This window comes from Rhineura floridana, chromosome 11 (assembly GCF_030035675.1).
Source record: "Rhineura floridana isolate rRhiFlo1 chromosome 11, rRhiFlo1.hap2, whole genome shotgun sequence".
In the NCBI taxonomy this organism is placed as follows: Eukaryota; Metazoa; Chordata; class Lepidosauria; order Squamata; family Rhineuridae; genus Rhineura; species Rhineura floridana.
In genome coordinates, this window is record NC_084490.1 from 53,155,318 (window position 1) to 53,168,924 (window position 13,607).

At 43.6% G+C, this 13,607-nt stretch overlaps 1 protein-coding gene across 2 annotated transcripts in view; it reads left to right on the forward strand.

Moving 5' to 3' along the window:
* The window catches only part of ATXN7L3 (ataxin 7 like 3), a 28,177-nt gene that overhangs the window by 10,517 nt on the left and 4,053 nt on the right, over positions 1-13,607 (forward strand). Inside the window, exons 4-12 of one of the 2 annotated variants that reach the window (XM_061589397.1) lie at positions 268-439; positions 2,728-2,825; positions 3,658-3,680; positions 4,361-4,406; positions 7,464-7,495; positions 7,731-7,799; positions 9,019-9,062; positions 11,116-11,154; positions 12,852-12,985. In XM_061589397.1, coding sequence (XP_061445381.1) covers positions 268-439; positions 2,728-2,825; positions 3,658-3,680; positions 4,361-4,406; positions 7,464-7,495; positions 7,731-7,799; positions 9,019-9,062; positions 11,116-11,154; positions 12,852-12,985 — 657 coding nt within the window. Of the gene's footprint in view, positions 1-267; positions 440-2,727; positions 2,826-3,657; positions 3,681-4,360; positions 4,407-7,463; positions 7,496-7,730; positions 7,800-9,018; positions 9,063-11,115; positions 11,188-12,851; positions 12,986-13,607 lie in introns of both variants that reach the window. The other variant, XM_061589396.1, reaches the window with a different exon arrangement.

A 13,607-nucleotide genomic window follows, 5' to 3' on the forward strand; every position in this document is an offset into this window, starting at 1 on the left:
CACAAGACTGAGCACAAGGGCACTCTCACTGCTGCTGGAGGTGTTGGCATTGTTGGGGACTGCACTATAGACCTTTGGTCTCTGCACTACAGATTTCTGCCCTCCCAGTAATATTCATCTTAAAGAATTGCCAGGTGGGGTTTGTGTGCTTCTAGCAGATCAGAACTGTTGTCCATCAGTGACTCCCTTGAGCTGCTTCTACCTGCTGATCTTTGCCTGCCTTCAACTCCCACTGAGAAACCATCTCCATTCTTTCCCTGCTTGTAGAAATTGTAGATCAGCCGGGGCTGGATATCTTTGGCCAGGTCTACAACCAGTGGAAGAATAAAGAATGTGTTTGCCCAAACTGCAGCCGAAGCATTGCAGCTTCCCGCTTCGCCCCACACTTGGAGAAATGCCTTGGTATGGGCCGGAACAGCAGCCGCATCGCCAATCGGAGGTGAGGCCTTGAAAACAAGGGGTGGTGGTGGAAGCATTACCCAAACAATAAAGCTTTCAGAGGGGTGTTTGGGGTGATGGTGGGGTGTTGGGCGGCATTTATCAGAGAAATCAGAAAATAGATGACCTTTTGGTTCCCAGTATCCCCGTTCATACCACGTTTATTTATTAAATTTATATCCCACCCTTCCTCCCAGAAGGAGCCTAGGGTGACAAACATAACCAGACCTGAACCCAGATTGGAATGGATCAGGATAATCTGTTTAATCCAAGAGTACTTGCAATTGCTGAGCAACAACCCTCTCAATCACCTTCCCTGAAAAGGGTATATTTGCAGCCGGGCAGTAGTTGTCACAAACTAATGGATCCAGGGTGGGCTTTTTCAGAAGCGGCCAGATTGATGCCTCTTTCAGGGTGGCTGGGACCACTCCCTCTCACAAAGACGCATTGACCACACTCTGGATCAACACGGTCATACCCCCTCAGCACACTTTTAATAAGCCAAGAAGGGCAAGCACCTGGTCCATGTCATCAGGCCACATCAACTGAAACTGCTCCTAAGAAATTGCAGCAGATGTTGCACTGAACACCTCACTGGGGACCACAGTACATGTAGATGGGGCATCAAGATTATTACAGAGGCGAGCAACTTTACCCTCAAAGTAGCTTGCAAATAATCCACAGTGGGCTTCTGATGGGTCTAAAACTCCATTTCCTGGAGGTGATATTAACAGATCTCTGACAAAACGAAAAAGCTCCACTGGATGGTTCCTTGAGGATGTGATGGAGGCAGAGAAGTGGACCTTCTTTGCTGCCCTCACTGCCGCACAGGTGCGGTTAGATGTTTTACTCATGCCCGATCAGCCTCAGAGCATGTCTTTCACCACTTGCGCTATAGCTGTCATCCAGCTGTTCCATTGCCCTTAGTTCACTGGTATACCAAGGTGCAAACTGGGCTCCACAATGCCGGAGAGGGCGCTTAAGGGCAACTGTGTTAAGACCCCAATGTGTCTCGTTCCACAGGGTAGCAAGGCCTTCAACAGGGTCACCTGCTCTATCTACTGGAAACTTCCCCAGGGCTTTCAGGAATCCAGTGGATTCCATTAGTATCTGGAGGTTGTGTATACCTTGTATACACATTGTGTATATCTTGTGCTTAAAACAATTTTTAGATTCTTTGTCATGCTAAACCTAAATTCTGTACCAATAGCAAGCTGAATTTTATTTTATTTCAACAATATATACCGTGGTCTCTGAAAGGTGTACAGTAAGGTTACAAAAGATTCAATAGAGATAAGATCAGTTGAAAATAATGATAAAATGAGAGAATTTCCTTTAAATGCCTACTGAAATAAAAAGGTCTTCATCAAATGCTGAAGTTCAACAGGGGGGAGGTGATGTTTGATCCTCAATCGAGAGGGAGTTCCACAGCAGTGGGCCCACAATGCTAAACACAGTTCTTGGTGGATGCGAGCTGTGCTTCCAAGCTATGGGGGACCACTAACAGTGAATGCCCCAAGATCTCAATGATTGGGAAGGGATTTAAGGTATCCTACACCCAAGTTGTTGAGGACCTTGAAAATTAATACAATAACCTTGAACGTGGCCCAGTAGCAATGAGCGACCATGCCTTTAAACATAGAAGTTATGTGCTGGTGATAGGCTGTCCCCACCAGCAGTCTAGCCATAGCATTTTGCACCACTTGGAACTTCTAGATGAGGCCCAAGGGAAGCCCCCATAGTGCATAGTGCAATAATCAAGCCTTGCTAAACAGCTTATTTTGCATGAAACATCCGTTTCTCCTCAACATGGGGAAGGATGTAGATCTATGAAAGACAGAGGAATCTGCTGTCTAGTTAAGGCAGGGGTGAGGAGTTAGATCCAGCCAGCAGGCCTAGATCTTGGTCTGCCCTAGCCCCTGTGGGCCACTTTGAAATTACTCGATGTCACCATGTTTGGTGAACCATTTTCTTTTGCATGCACAGTTTGATTTCCAACCATGCAGGCAAATGAAGTGGGGTTTACAGCAGCCTCCAGTCAGCAGTGTCTATAAGCCTCACTTCCTTTCGTGGCTTAGTTTGATTTCAAACAGTACTGGTAAAGGAAACATTTAGTTATGAGGTGGCATACAAATATTGCTGTTTTTTTTTTTTTAGGGAAAGTTGTTCACCATTAATGATCATCTTTGCAATTTGGAAACCACTACTCTAATTGTCCTCCCCCAACACCCTGCTCCCCACCAAGCTATCCAACTTACTTTTCCTACCTTCCTGCTCCTTTTGCTATAGGATAGCAAGTAGTAACAACATGAACAAATCTGAAAGTGACCAAGAAGACAATGATGACATAAATGACAATGACTGGTCATATGGATCTGAAAAGAAAGGTATGCCAGGGCAAGGTTTTCTGGACTGTGGAGCCGGGATGGGTGTGTGTGTGTTGTTTATTCTGTATTGCCTTTTAGCTTACAGCAATAAAACCTTGCAACAAAGAGCATTCCAGTCACAATAGAATAAACAATACCATAACTAAGTAAAATAGAAATGTTTTATAAGCCTGGTAGGCGAGTGGTTAAGACAACAGAGAAGTGACCAATCTAACTTCCCTTTAGAGAAGAGTTGGGGAACCAGGGGTCCTGCAGATGATGTTGGACTGCAACCCCTGTCATCCCTTACCATTGACCATGATGGGTGGGGCTGATGGGAGTTGGAGTCCACTAACATCTGCTGGGCAACAAGTTCCCCATACCTCCTTCAGAGAGAGCTGTACAGTCAGGGTGCTGCCACTAAAAAGGGTAATGGGGTGGCTATTATTTAACTGGAGTCTCTTAACTTTAATTGGAACTCCTGCTGAGGTAAGGTTGCCAGCTGTTCATCAAAACATCTGGTACATAGGTAGAACTTGGGGCCAGTTAGGAACAAAAACAGCCAAAACTCAGGGTGGGTCGGTGAGGAACTTTTTGCTTTCTAGCAGTTGGTCTGAAAACACTGGCCTTGGCAGGGCAGGGTTTGTTTGTTTTTCTGATTGGTAGGCTAAGGTTTTTTAAAAATATGTTGACAATAGCATGCTGAATTATCAGTTGATCTAATATAACATTGTGCAGCTTTCTGTCTAGAAGGACTTACAGAAAACGTTTGTCAGAATTGGTACTTGAGTTAGCATAGGCTTTAATATGTTGTGGTGTTTTGTTACAATAGCCTTTTGTTTCTTCTCCTTAGCAAAGAAGAGAAAATCAGATAAGGTAAGATCATCCTTATCACTGTCAGCTTGGTTAACTGAAGTGTGCGTTTTCTGAGAGTGGGCAGTATTGGGAAAAGCTTCAGACATGCATGCCTTGTAAACGTAAACAAACCTGCTGGTTTCCCACAACTTTCTCAATCTGAATGTGGCTTGCAAAGGCCTGGGAGGCTCTTGTTGGAGAGGGCTGGATCCTTTGGGATGGGCTGGCAGTAGATTTTGTTCACACTTGGTCTGACTGTTGGCCCTTCGGGGAAGGATCCTTGCCATCAACTTTAGTGGTTCTGGAGCTCGTGTCTTGCATCGTGTGGATTGGCTCATCAAGAGCTATTTGCTCTATGGACATGCCAGGAAGTACAGAAAAAGGGGGGGGAGACACAAATGCAGGAACAGAAGTGTACACAGAAATATGCTTATAGAGCACAGTGGGGTGTTATTTATGTATGAGATCCTATAAGCATACTTCTATGTACCTGGAGGCTTCCTTTCTCCTTTTGCTGCTAGGCAGTACGCTTGCTCTGTTGGTTGTAGCAAGGAGTGCAGGGCTTGTTGGGCTTGTATGACTTTGGACTATGTGACCATTGCCTTCCTGTGACCCCCTTTTTAAGCATAGCAGTAAGAACTGAATATCTAGGGGTTAGTTTTTAAAATGAACCCTTTACCACTCTTCCCCTCTTGTTTCAGAATCCCAACTCACCCCGAAGATCCAAGTCCCTGAAACATAAAAATGGTGAGTGTATTGTATTTTGTGTGTGTGTAGATATTCCTTTCCCATTGTTCCTATCCCCCCCACCCCCCAAAGAAAGTAACAAGCTGACACACTATAAAAGTATTTCCTGGGCTCCTCAGGCACACAATTACTTGTTTTAATTACAATCTGGAGACACATATCACTCTACCTTTTTTTTACATTCTGCATGAGTAAGAATTACCTGCCTTAGGTGTCCCTGCATAGCTCACTGATGTGTACATGCCTGATTATTAGAATGAAGGAAGTGTTGGGTAGTGACCTACACAGAGCAGACACTTTTCTCAGAGAAGGTACATTTGCTGGAGCTCTGCACTGGGAGTGACTAATGTGATTACATCCAGTGCAGGAATACCTATCTTCTGAAGGTAGCAAGGCCAGGGCAGCAAATCGTGCAGAGACGCAGCAGGGAACCTCTTCTGTGATTGGTTGCTCAGATGCTTTAATATTTGCATTTTCTTTAGTACCCTAGCTCACAGCAAAATAATGTGTCCCAGCATTGTTTGGAAATTGCTGCCTTAAGAACATGTATGGCAACTACAACAAAGGCTCTTATGCAGTGAGAAATGCCAGATGTCCAAGCTAGATTTAGAAAGGGAAGAGGTACTAGAGATCCTATTGCAAACATACGTTGGATAATGGAATGGACCAAGGAATTTCAAAAGAAAATCACCCTGTGCTTTTTTGATTACAGTAAAGCCTTTGATTGTGTAGATCATGAAAAACTATGGAATGCTTTAAAAGAAATGGGGGTGCCACAGCATCTGATTGTCCTGATGCGCAACCTATACTCTGCACAAGCGGCTACTGTAAGGACAGAATATGGAGAAACTGATTGGTTCCCAGTTGGGAAGGGTGTGAGAGGGGTGTATTTTATTACCCTATTTGTTTAATCTGTATGCAGAACATATCATACAGAAAGTGGGATTGGACCAAGATGAAGGAGGTGTGAAAATTGAAGGGAGAAATATCAATGTAAGATATGCAGACGATGCCATACTACTAGCAGAAACCAGTTCTTATTTGAAATGAATGCTGATGAAAGTTAAAGAGGAAAGCACAAAAGCAGGACTACAGCTGAACGTCAAGAAGACTAAAGTAATGACAACAGAAGATTTATGTAACTTTAAAGTTACAATGAGGACATTGAACTTGTCAAGGATTGTCAATACCTTGACACAGACATTAACCAAAATGGAAACAATAGTCAAGAAATTAGAAGGCTAGGATTGGGGAGGGCAGCTATGAGAGAACTAGAAAAGATCCTCAAATGCAAAGATGTATCACTGAACACTAAAGTCAGGATCTTTCACACCATGGTATTCCCGATCTCTATGTATGGATGTGAAAGTTGGACAGTGAAAAAAGCAGATAAGAGAAAAATCAGCTAATTTGAAATGTGGTGTTGGAGGAGAGCTTTGTGGATATCATGGACCACGAAAAAGACAAATAATTGGGTGTTAGAACAAATTCAACCATAACTATCACTAGAAGCTAAAATGATGAAACTCAGGTTATCATACTTTGGACACATAATAAGAAGACATGGTTCACTAGAAAAGACAATAATGCTGGGAAAAACAGAAGGGAGTAGAAAAAGAGGAAGGCCAAACAAGAGATGGATTGATTCCATAAAGGAAGCCACAATCCTGAACTTACAAGATCTGAACAGTGTGGTTTATAACAGATGCTACTGGAGGTTGCTGATTCATAGGGTTGACATAAGTCGAAATCGACATGAAGGCACATAACAATAATGGCCAAAATACTAAGATAGAAATCCAGAGGTGTAAACATGTGTTAGGCACTGCACAACCCGAGTATTCTTGTCAACCTGCTAAAAAATCTTGGCTTTAGTTTAAGGAGGTCGAAACATACAAAGTTTACAGTGCTTTGGTGGAAAGTGTGGCCAGTGTGTGCTGTGTTCAGACAGGGAAGGAGTTTTGTTAAGGCTTCCAAGCGGATTGGGGGTTGACAGGGAAAGGCATAGTATGGATGATCTTTAGGTTGGTCTGTCAGGTAGGAAGAGAGATGTTGAATAAAAAAAACATGTGGATGGTTTAAATCAGGGCCTAATGGGCCACATATGTAGCTGTTTCGGATGATTGTGTGTAACAGTTGTTTAGACCAGATGCTGATAGGTTTTCTTGAGGCAGAGCAATTAGCAAATGAACAGTCGGAGCTACAAAAGCACTTGAGAACTGGGGTGATGCAGGACAGCTCTAGGGTCACTTACTTAGTGCAGCACTGAGAACCTGATGGGAGATGGACCACACTCAGCCTGCCCCTCAACCCATTACTTGTCCCTCTGTTCTTTGCTAATAAACCCTCAGTACTGAGTTTGCTAATAAACCCTCAGTACTGAGTTGGAGTAAAGCAGGGAGGAGACAAATGGGGCCTTCCAGATGTTACTGGATTCCAACTCTAGCCCCAACTGGTATAACCAACATTAGGAGCTGTAGACCAGCAACTTCTGAGGGCCACAGTATCAATACCCCTGGAGCCAAGTGTGCTTTTCAGTTGCATTGGATGCAAATATATATATTGTGTGTGTGCAAAGTTTAGATTTTGCTAGTACAGGGAGGGGTGGACTTCAGCCTTGTGGGATCTCCTTTTCCCCCTAGAACCCTGGGATCCACCAGCCAGCCCAAAAGAAATACATTTAGAATTCAAGGATTCTGAGCCCATGAATTGTTTTGAGTACTAGGATTGAGCAGTGTGCAAAGTCCGTCCATACAAAAATCCATTCTGGGCAACCTCAAGCTTTCTTCATTTCAGCAGTATGATTTAGGGCAGAATTGTTTGTTGTCCCTGTTGTAAAAGAACTGGGAGTCAGAAATCCTTGCTGGTCTACTGCAAATTACTCTTCTGCCTGCCCTTGCTGTAGTAAGGATGTTGAGGTGGCCCTGCTTGTAGCTATATGGACTGTGTAGGTTTGCCTAGCAAGTTCTGTTGGCATGCTTGTTTTGTGTGTTTGGCAGAGTGGAAGCCGAACATCACTACTAATATGCATCCTCTTTTTTTTTCTCCCTTCTCCAGGGGAACTGAGTGGTAACTCGGACCCGTTTAAGGTGAGTTTAGCTTGGTTCTATAGCTCTCAACTTGTGCTCCTCTTCAGAAGACTGCAGGAGAATATACAGCTGTTCTGTGTAGCTGTCCCCTGGGGTCTGAGTAGATTTTCAAGAGCCTAGTCATTTGAGCCGATGTGACTAGAGTATGCCCTCGGAGATGTGGGTCCAAAAAGTGATCGCTCTAATTTACATAACCTCTGAAATACTTCGGTATATATGTCTTCTGTTCTAACAGTATAACAACTCTGCTGGAATCAACTATGAAACGCTTGGCCCTGAGGAGCTCCGTACTTTGCTCACTACAGTGAGTACCTGAGTTTCTTTCTGCCTATTGCTGTTGCGCAGCATTGCATACCACAAGCAGCAAGGCTCATCTGTTTGTAAACAATGGCTTTTCATCAAAAAACCCTTTGTGAAATCGTAGCAGTTAAGCCAGTGATAGCCACCTATTAGCCCAGCCCCACTGCGATTTGAGGGGATGGATTTGCAGCAAGACAATACCTGGATTTAAAAAAAAAAGACAATACCTGCATCTGATAGGCTGTGATCATTGCTACATTAATATTTATTTAGCTCCAGCAGTACGTGGGTGCTCTACAGAACAAGAGGCAGTACAGGCAAGGTTTTGTAGAATTAAGTTTTGAAACGAGTGTGACAGAGGTTTTGGCTGGCAGCATGGAGATGGCAGTGGCTGATGATGGTGGAGCTGTGTAAGAACGTGTACACCAACAAGTGCATACATGCATGTGTTGATGCACATTGCTATGGCAGTGTTGAACAGCTGACCTAATTAAAATGGTTGCCTAGCCTGTGGCGTGTGTCAGGTTTTCTTGCTGTTTGTTCCTGGAGAGGCATCAAGCTTGTGGGAACGTTCCTTCATATCTGTCAGTCTCCCAAGCGGAGCCGTTCATAGCTTTCTTGAGATCAGTATCTGGCAGGGCCACCCCATGAGAGTTCTCTTATTTCCAGGGAGCCCAGACTGGCTCGCCTGCCTCCACATCCTGGATAACTTTCCTTCCTGCCTCTCCATTGCTGCTTGGCTATGTTTGAAGCTGCTGTCACTTTGCCTTTTCCCTAGCCATTGCATTGCTTAGAATATCTCTACCTGCATTTAGTGTTTCTCAATTTCTGATAGCAAAAATATAGTTTTTTCTTGTACCCAAGAATGTTTACTTTTTAGAATGTGTAAAAGTAAGAATTACTTGCCTCCAGATGAGCCCCCCCCCCAGTGCTTCTGCACAAGTCACCATTCTCTATGCAACTCCTGATCAGAAGCAGGCAAGCCCAGAGTAATGACATAAACACGGATGAGACAGGGAGCCTCTTCTGAGTACTCCGGGTTCACAGGAACACCTAATTAATTGTTCATTGGCACTCTTGCAATTCTCTCAAACTACAGTTAGAACATTAGTGATATAATGCTTAGTTGAAGGGGCTAGTCTACCTCTGTCACACTTGAACCCTTGATGGTCTTTCTTGTGTTTTAAAAAAATTGTTCACACTGTGTGTTCCTTTTTCTGTAGCAATGTGGGGTGATATCTGAACACACCAAGAAGATGTGTACACGGTGAGAGCAGCCCTCCCACTTTATTGAGCCCTGTAACCTCTTTCAGTTCTTCTACCAGTGCAACAGTTCCCAGGTCACAAGGAGAGTGGGAAGTATTCACAAGATTGCCTGTTTGGGGTGGCTGGGTGGGAATCCAGGTTAATTGTGATTGATCAGAAAGAATGTACACACCACGATCTTTTTGCTGCTGTTGATTCAGAATGTACGTCCTGTCCCATATGCATTAAAAGTCAAAGGGGAGAAAGGTGTGTTTCCAATTGAATTAGCTCACAAACTGCTTGCCACTGGGGTGAGTCCCCATCATTTTAAAAAGGAATAATGTTGCAGAAGAACATTGAAGGTGGAAGTAAAAGGGGAATTTGTCCCCTGACTCGTTAATCTGTTCTTGAAAAAAATTCTTTGCTAGTTTGCCTGTCACAATATACCATTGGTCATTTATAATATATCAATAGCTTGAAAGGGAACTAGCTGTTGATGAATTTGCAAACTTTCCTCTCCCTGCTTACTTGGAAGAGATTCTTAACTTGCCACAAGTGATGAAGCGAGCAGCCATTTGCACACCTACATTGACCACTCATATGACAGATTCAGATAGCTGGAAGCTATGCAGAAGCTGCTTAAAAGCTTACTATAGGATGCTTATGACCAGCTTGCCACCCTGTTTCCCTAAATTTGTGGGTGGCTGTGAAAGGGTATTGGCGTTGGGCTTGACTGCATGTCAGGATACCTTTCTTATCTGATGGCGATGGATGCTATGTGCTAAGTTGTCAAGTGCCTGCCATAGCTCTCGCTTGTCTGCTGTTTATTCTCCGTTGATTATTAATTGTGTTCACAGATAATCATTTAAGCCCAGTGCATGTTTAACACTTCCAATCTCTTAACCATGGTTAAGAGAGTGGAAGTTGCGTACAGACTTGCACTTCTATGTCCCATGAAAGTTTCACCTTCCCTTCCTGTTCATCCCTAAACACAGAGTGTTGCACCTGCACTGGTGCTACTCACAGTTAATGCAAATGGGCTGGCAAATGCTGGCTAATGTTGATGTAGACATAATACTCCGCCATGGTTAAAGCCTGCAAGTAAAGAGAGAGGGAGTCTGTATGATAGAGGGGAGGAGTGTGCAAGTCTACCAATCCATGCATTTGACAGGGAGCATCAAATGACAGACATGTGTGGTCCACATGTGCGGCTTACTGCATTAAATGTAGAGTGTCCAGGATTTTTAAAAATCCAGTCAAATTCTGTACTAAGAAAAAATCTAATTCTGCAACTTGTATTAATTATACTAATTAAGCTCTGTGGCCTGTATTTGTTGTATAACATGAGTGGAGAACTTGTAGCCCTTCAGAAGTTGTTGGACTATGGCTCCCATCAGTCCCAACAATCATGATTAAGAGTCAGGGTTGTAGGACAACATCATCTGGGAGATTCCCCATCTCTGTTGCGTAATCCTGAAGAAGTCTGGGTCAGCATTCTCTCTCTGGCTTCTCAGACTTCACCTGAAACTGCCCCACACACTTGCATGCCTAATATTTGCAACCGTGAGAGCTACCAACTTGCTTTTAAAGGAAGAAAGCTGAGTTTTTTAAGCCACATCCACACCATGCATTTAAGGCACTCTTATACTGCTTTGAGTCATGGGTTCCCCTAAAGAAATCTGAGAACTGTAGTTTAAGGGTCTCCTAACAATTCTTAGCACCTATAACAAACTACAGTTCCCAGGATTCTTCACAGGAAACTATGACTGTTAAAATGGTGTAAGAGTGCTTTAAATTATGCTGTGGATGTGATCTTAGGGCACTAAATTTTGACCTCATTTCGAGACGTTGAACTATTGTACGAAATATACAGCTTGTGTTTGTTAGGACCAATATAAGATGCTCCTGGTAGTATGTTCCAGGACTCAGCATCTAGATGAGCCCTTACTTTTACTGGCTTAGTTATTTCCTTTCTGGAATAGCAGTCTGTTTAGCATGCTTGGAGATGTGAAGGAGCAGGAACCCAGTGTTTCACTGCCTGTGTCCAGTGTTTGACTTTATCCTTTTGCCTGCAGGTCTCTGCGCTGCCCCCAGCACACGGATGAACAGCGGAGGTCAGTCAGGGTCTACCTCCTGGGACCCTCTGCGTAAGTGTGATGGGATGGAGGCAGGGCAGATGTGATGTGGAATCCCCATCCCACAAAACATTTTATGTGATTAACACCAAGTTCAGCTGGAAGGACTCTGGAAATGGGCTGGGTATACCTTTTTAAAAAAGCTGAATTCTTCCATCAACACATGATGAAAATGGATGAACTTTCGATAACTTATTTTGCATAACTCTGCATAATTTAGTCACAGGGAGAAGCAAAGAACTATCCCCATCCTTGATGGTGGGATTCTGCTGCTTTTCTGAGATATGTTGCCCACACCCTTTCAATCATTTTTGCAGCCATGGGGTTAGAAACTTGCAGTTCTTTTTGTTTCCTTTTTAAAAAATATAAGCAGAATGTTTTGGAGAAATGAGCATTTAGTACCACATTCTCTGTTCCCCTGAAGTTGCCGCAAACATATCAACCTGCCTGGGATATCCTAATCCCTTAGCAGCTCTCACGAACATGCCTCTGTCTCTGTTAATTACTTTGCCTCCACACGCAATATGCATTGAGAGAATCTAAATTCTGCATACAGCATTCATGTGAATAACCTTTACGTGCACTCTTTTTGACATAATGTTTGTTTGCATATGGGTGGAAAGGCAAAAAGTTGCACTGAAGCCTTACCATCAACGAGCCGTCCTCTACCTATTCACTTTGGCTTCTGAGATTGCACACCACACTGCTCACACATCTTAAAGCTTATTTTCTCAAGCTACAATGGGCTGGAAAAATTTGTTTTGATGTTACAGTGAAAACAATACTGGCACCAGTATATGTACACAAGATCACATCCCTGGTACTCCATATCCCTTAATAACTAGTGCCTTCCAGTGCCTTCCAATTATTAACACAAATTAACATCTCAACTTTAACGCTCTCTAACAATGCTATCATACCAAGATTAGGGCTGACAAACGGCTGGTTATCCCCTCCCCCACTTGCAACCTTTAGAGATAAAAGTGTAAAAACATAACATTTTACAACATTGTCTAGTCCAAGGATTGGGAACCTGTGGTCCTCCAGATATTGCTGGGCCCCTACTCCCATCATTCTCAGCCAGCATGGCCAGTGATCAGGGATAATGGGAGTTGGAAGGTCAAAAGTTCCACGTACCTGGTCCAGTCTGTTTCCAGGAGTGACCCGCCACATGTCCCTGGGGACAAAAACCCAGAATACTTTGTTTTCAGAAGATATGTTGTTCTTATACATGGAGGTTCCGTATGTCCATGATGGGTTAAAGCTATTTATAAGACCATGGATTTATCTAATCCTTTTTTCAGAGTCATCTAAGCTATTGTCTGTTGCCATATATTTTTGAAGTCATATTCATAATTACACATTATAGAAAGAGTACTTCTGTCTACTGCCAATAACCGAGCGACCTGGAGTACTAATACTGGGAGTAACTCATTTGTGAAGTTATGTGACTTGAAATCCTGAATGTTGTGCTAAGCGGGGCAACATTCTTTCTCTGGAGAAAGTGATCCGATTGGACGGGAAGTGGAGGAGGAGAGCAACTTGCTTTGTGACACTGTATTATTTGCTTTTGCTCTAGACATGGCTTTAAACCCTCAGCCAAGAAGCTGCTACAGCAGTTAGGGTGGGTGATCTTGCTCCTTTTACCCTTCTCACACATCTGCCCCTTTTCCTAGCTCACTTCCTGAGACGGAAGGAAGCGTGGAGAATGACAGTTTTGACGTGGCAGAAAGTCAAGCCCTCATGAATAGACTGCAGTGGGATGGATCTTCAGATATCTCTCCCTCTGACTCGGCCTCATCGAAAGCAAGTAAGAATATGAGCTGGTGCCCGGTTGGATCATGCATGATTGGTGATGCCTTGGGCCATTGCTGCAGCTAGGACAGTATGTTCTTTGTGATTTCTTAAGCATCTGCCTCACAAACATTTTAATTGTGTGAATTTCTTATTTCGCATGCTATATTGGGAGGGGGCAAGGATACTGAAGAAGTAGCCACTGGGCATTCCAGCTTATCCCCTCATTCATACACACCCGCACCCAGATTTATTTATTTATTTGCCAGGCATTGTCTACCACATTTGCTTTCTAGCCTTTAAGGCAGGGGTGGGGAACCTGTGATCCTCCAGATGTTGGTTGACTGCAACTCCTATCATTCTTGACCATTGGCTATACAGGCTGGGCTTGTTGGGGGTGGAGACTAATAACATCTGGGGGAGGAGGGCTGTCCCTGCTTTATGGTCACAAAACCAGGCTGGAAATTTATTGGTTTTGTTTGATTAGATATTTTGTTGAATGCCACAAAACCAATGTGTGTGCTTATACGATGTGATCATCTAATACATGTGGCCTGCCTCTTGGGGAGGAACCTGGAGGATCCTCAGTAAGACTAATAATGGTGGGCAACATGCCTGAAAGATAGATTAGGTTATCC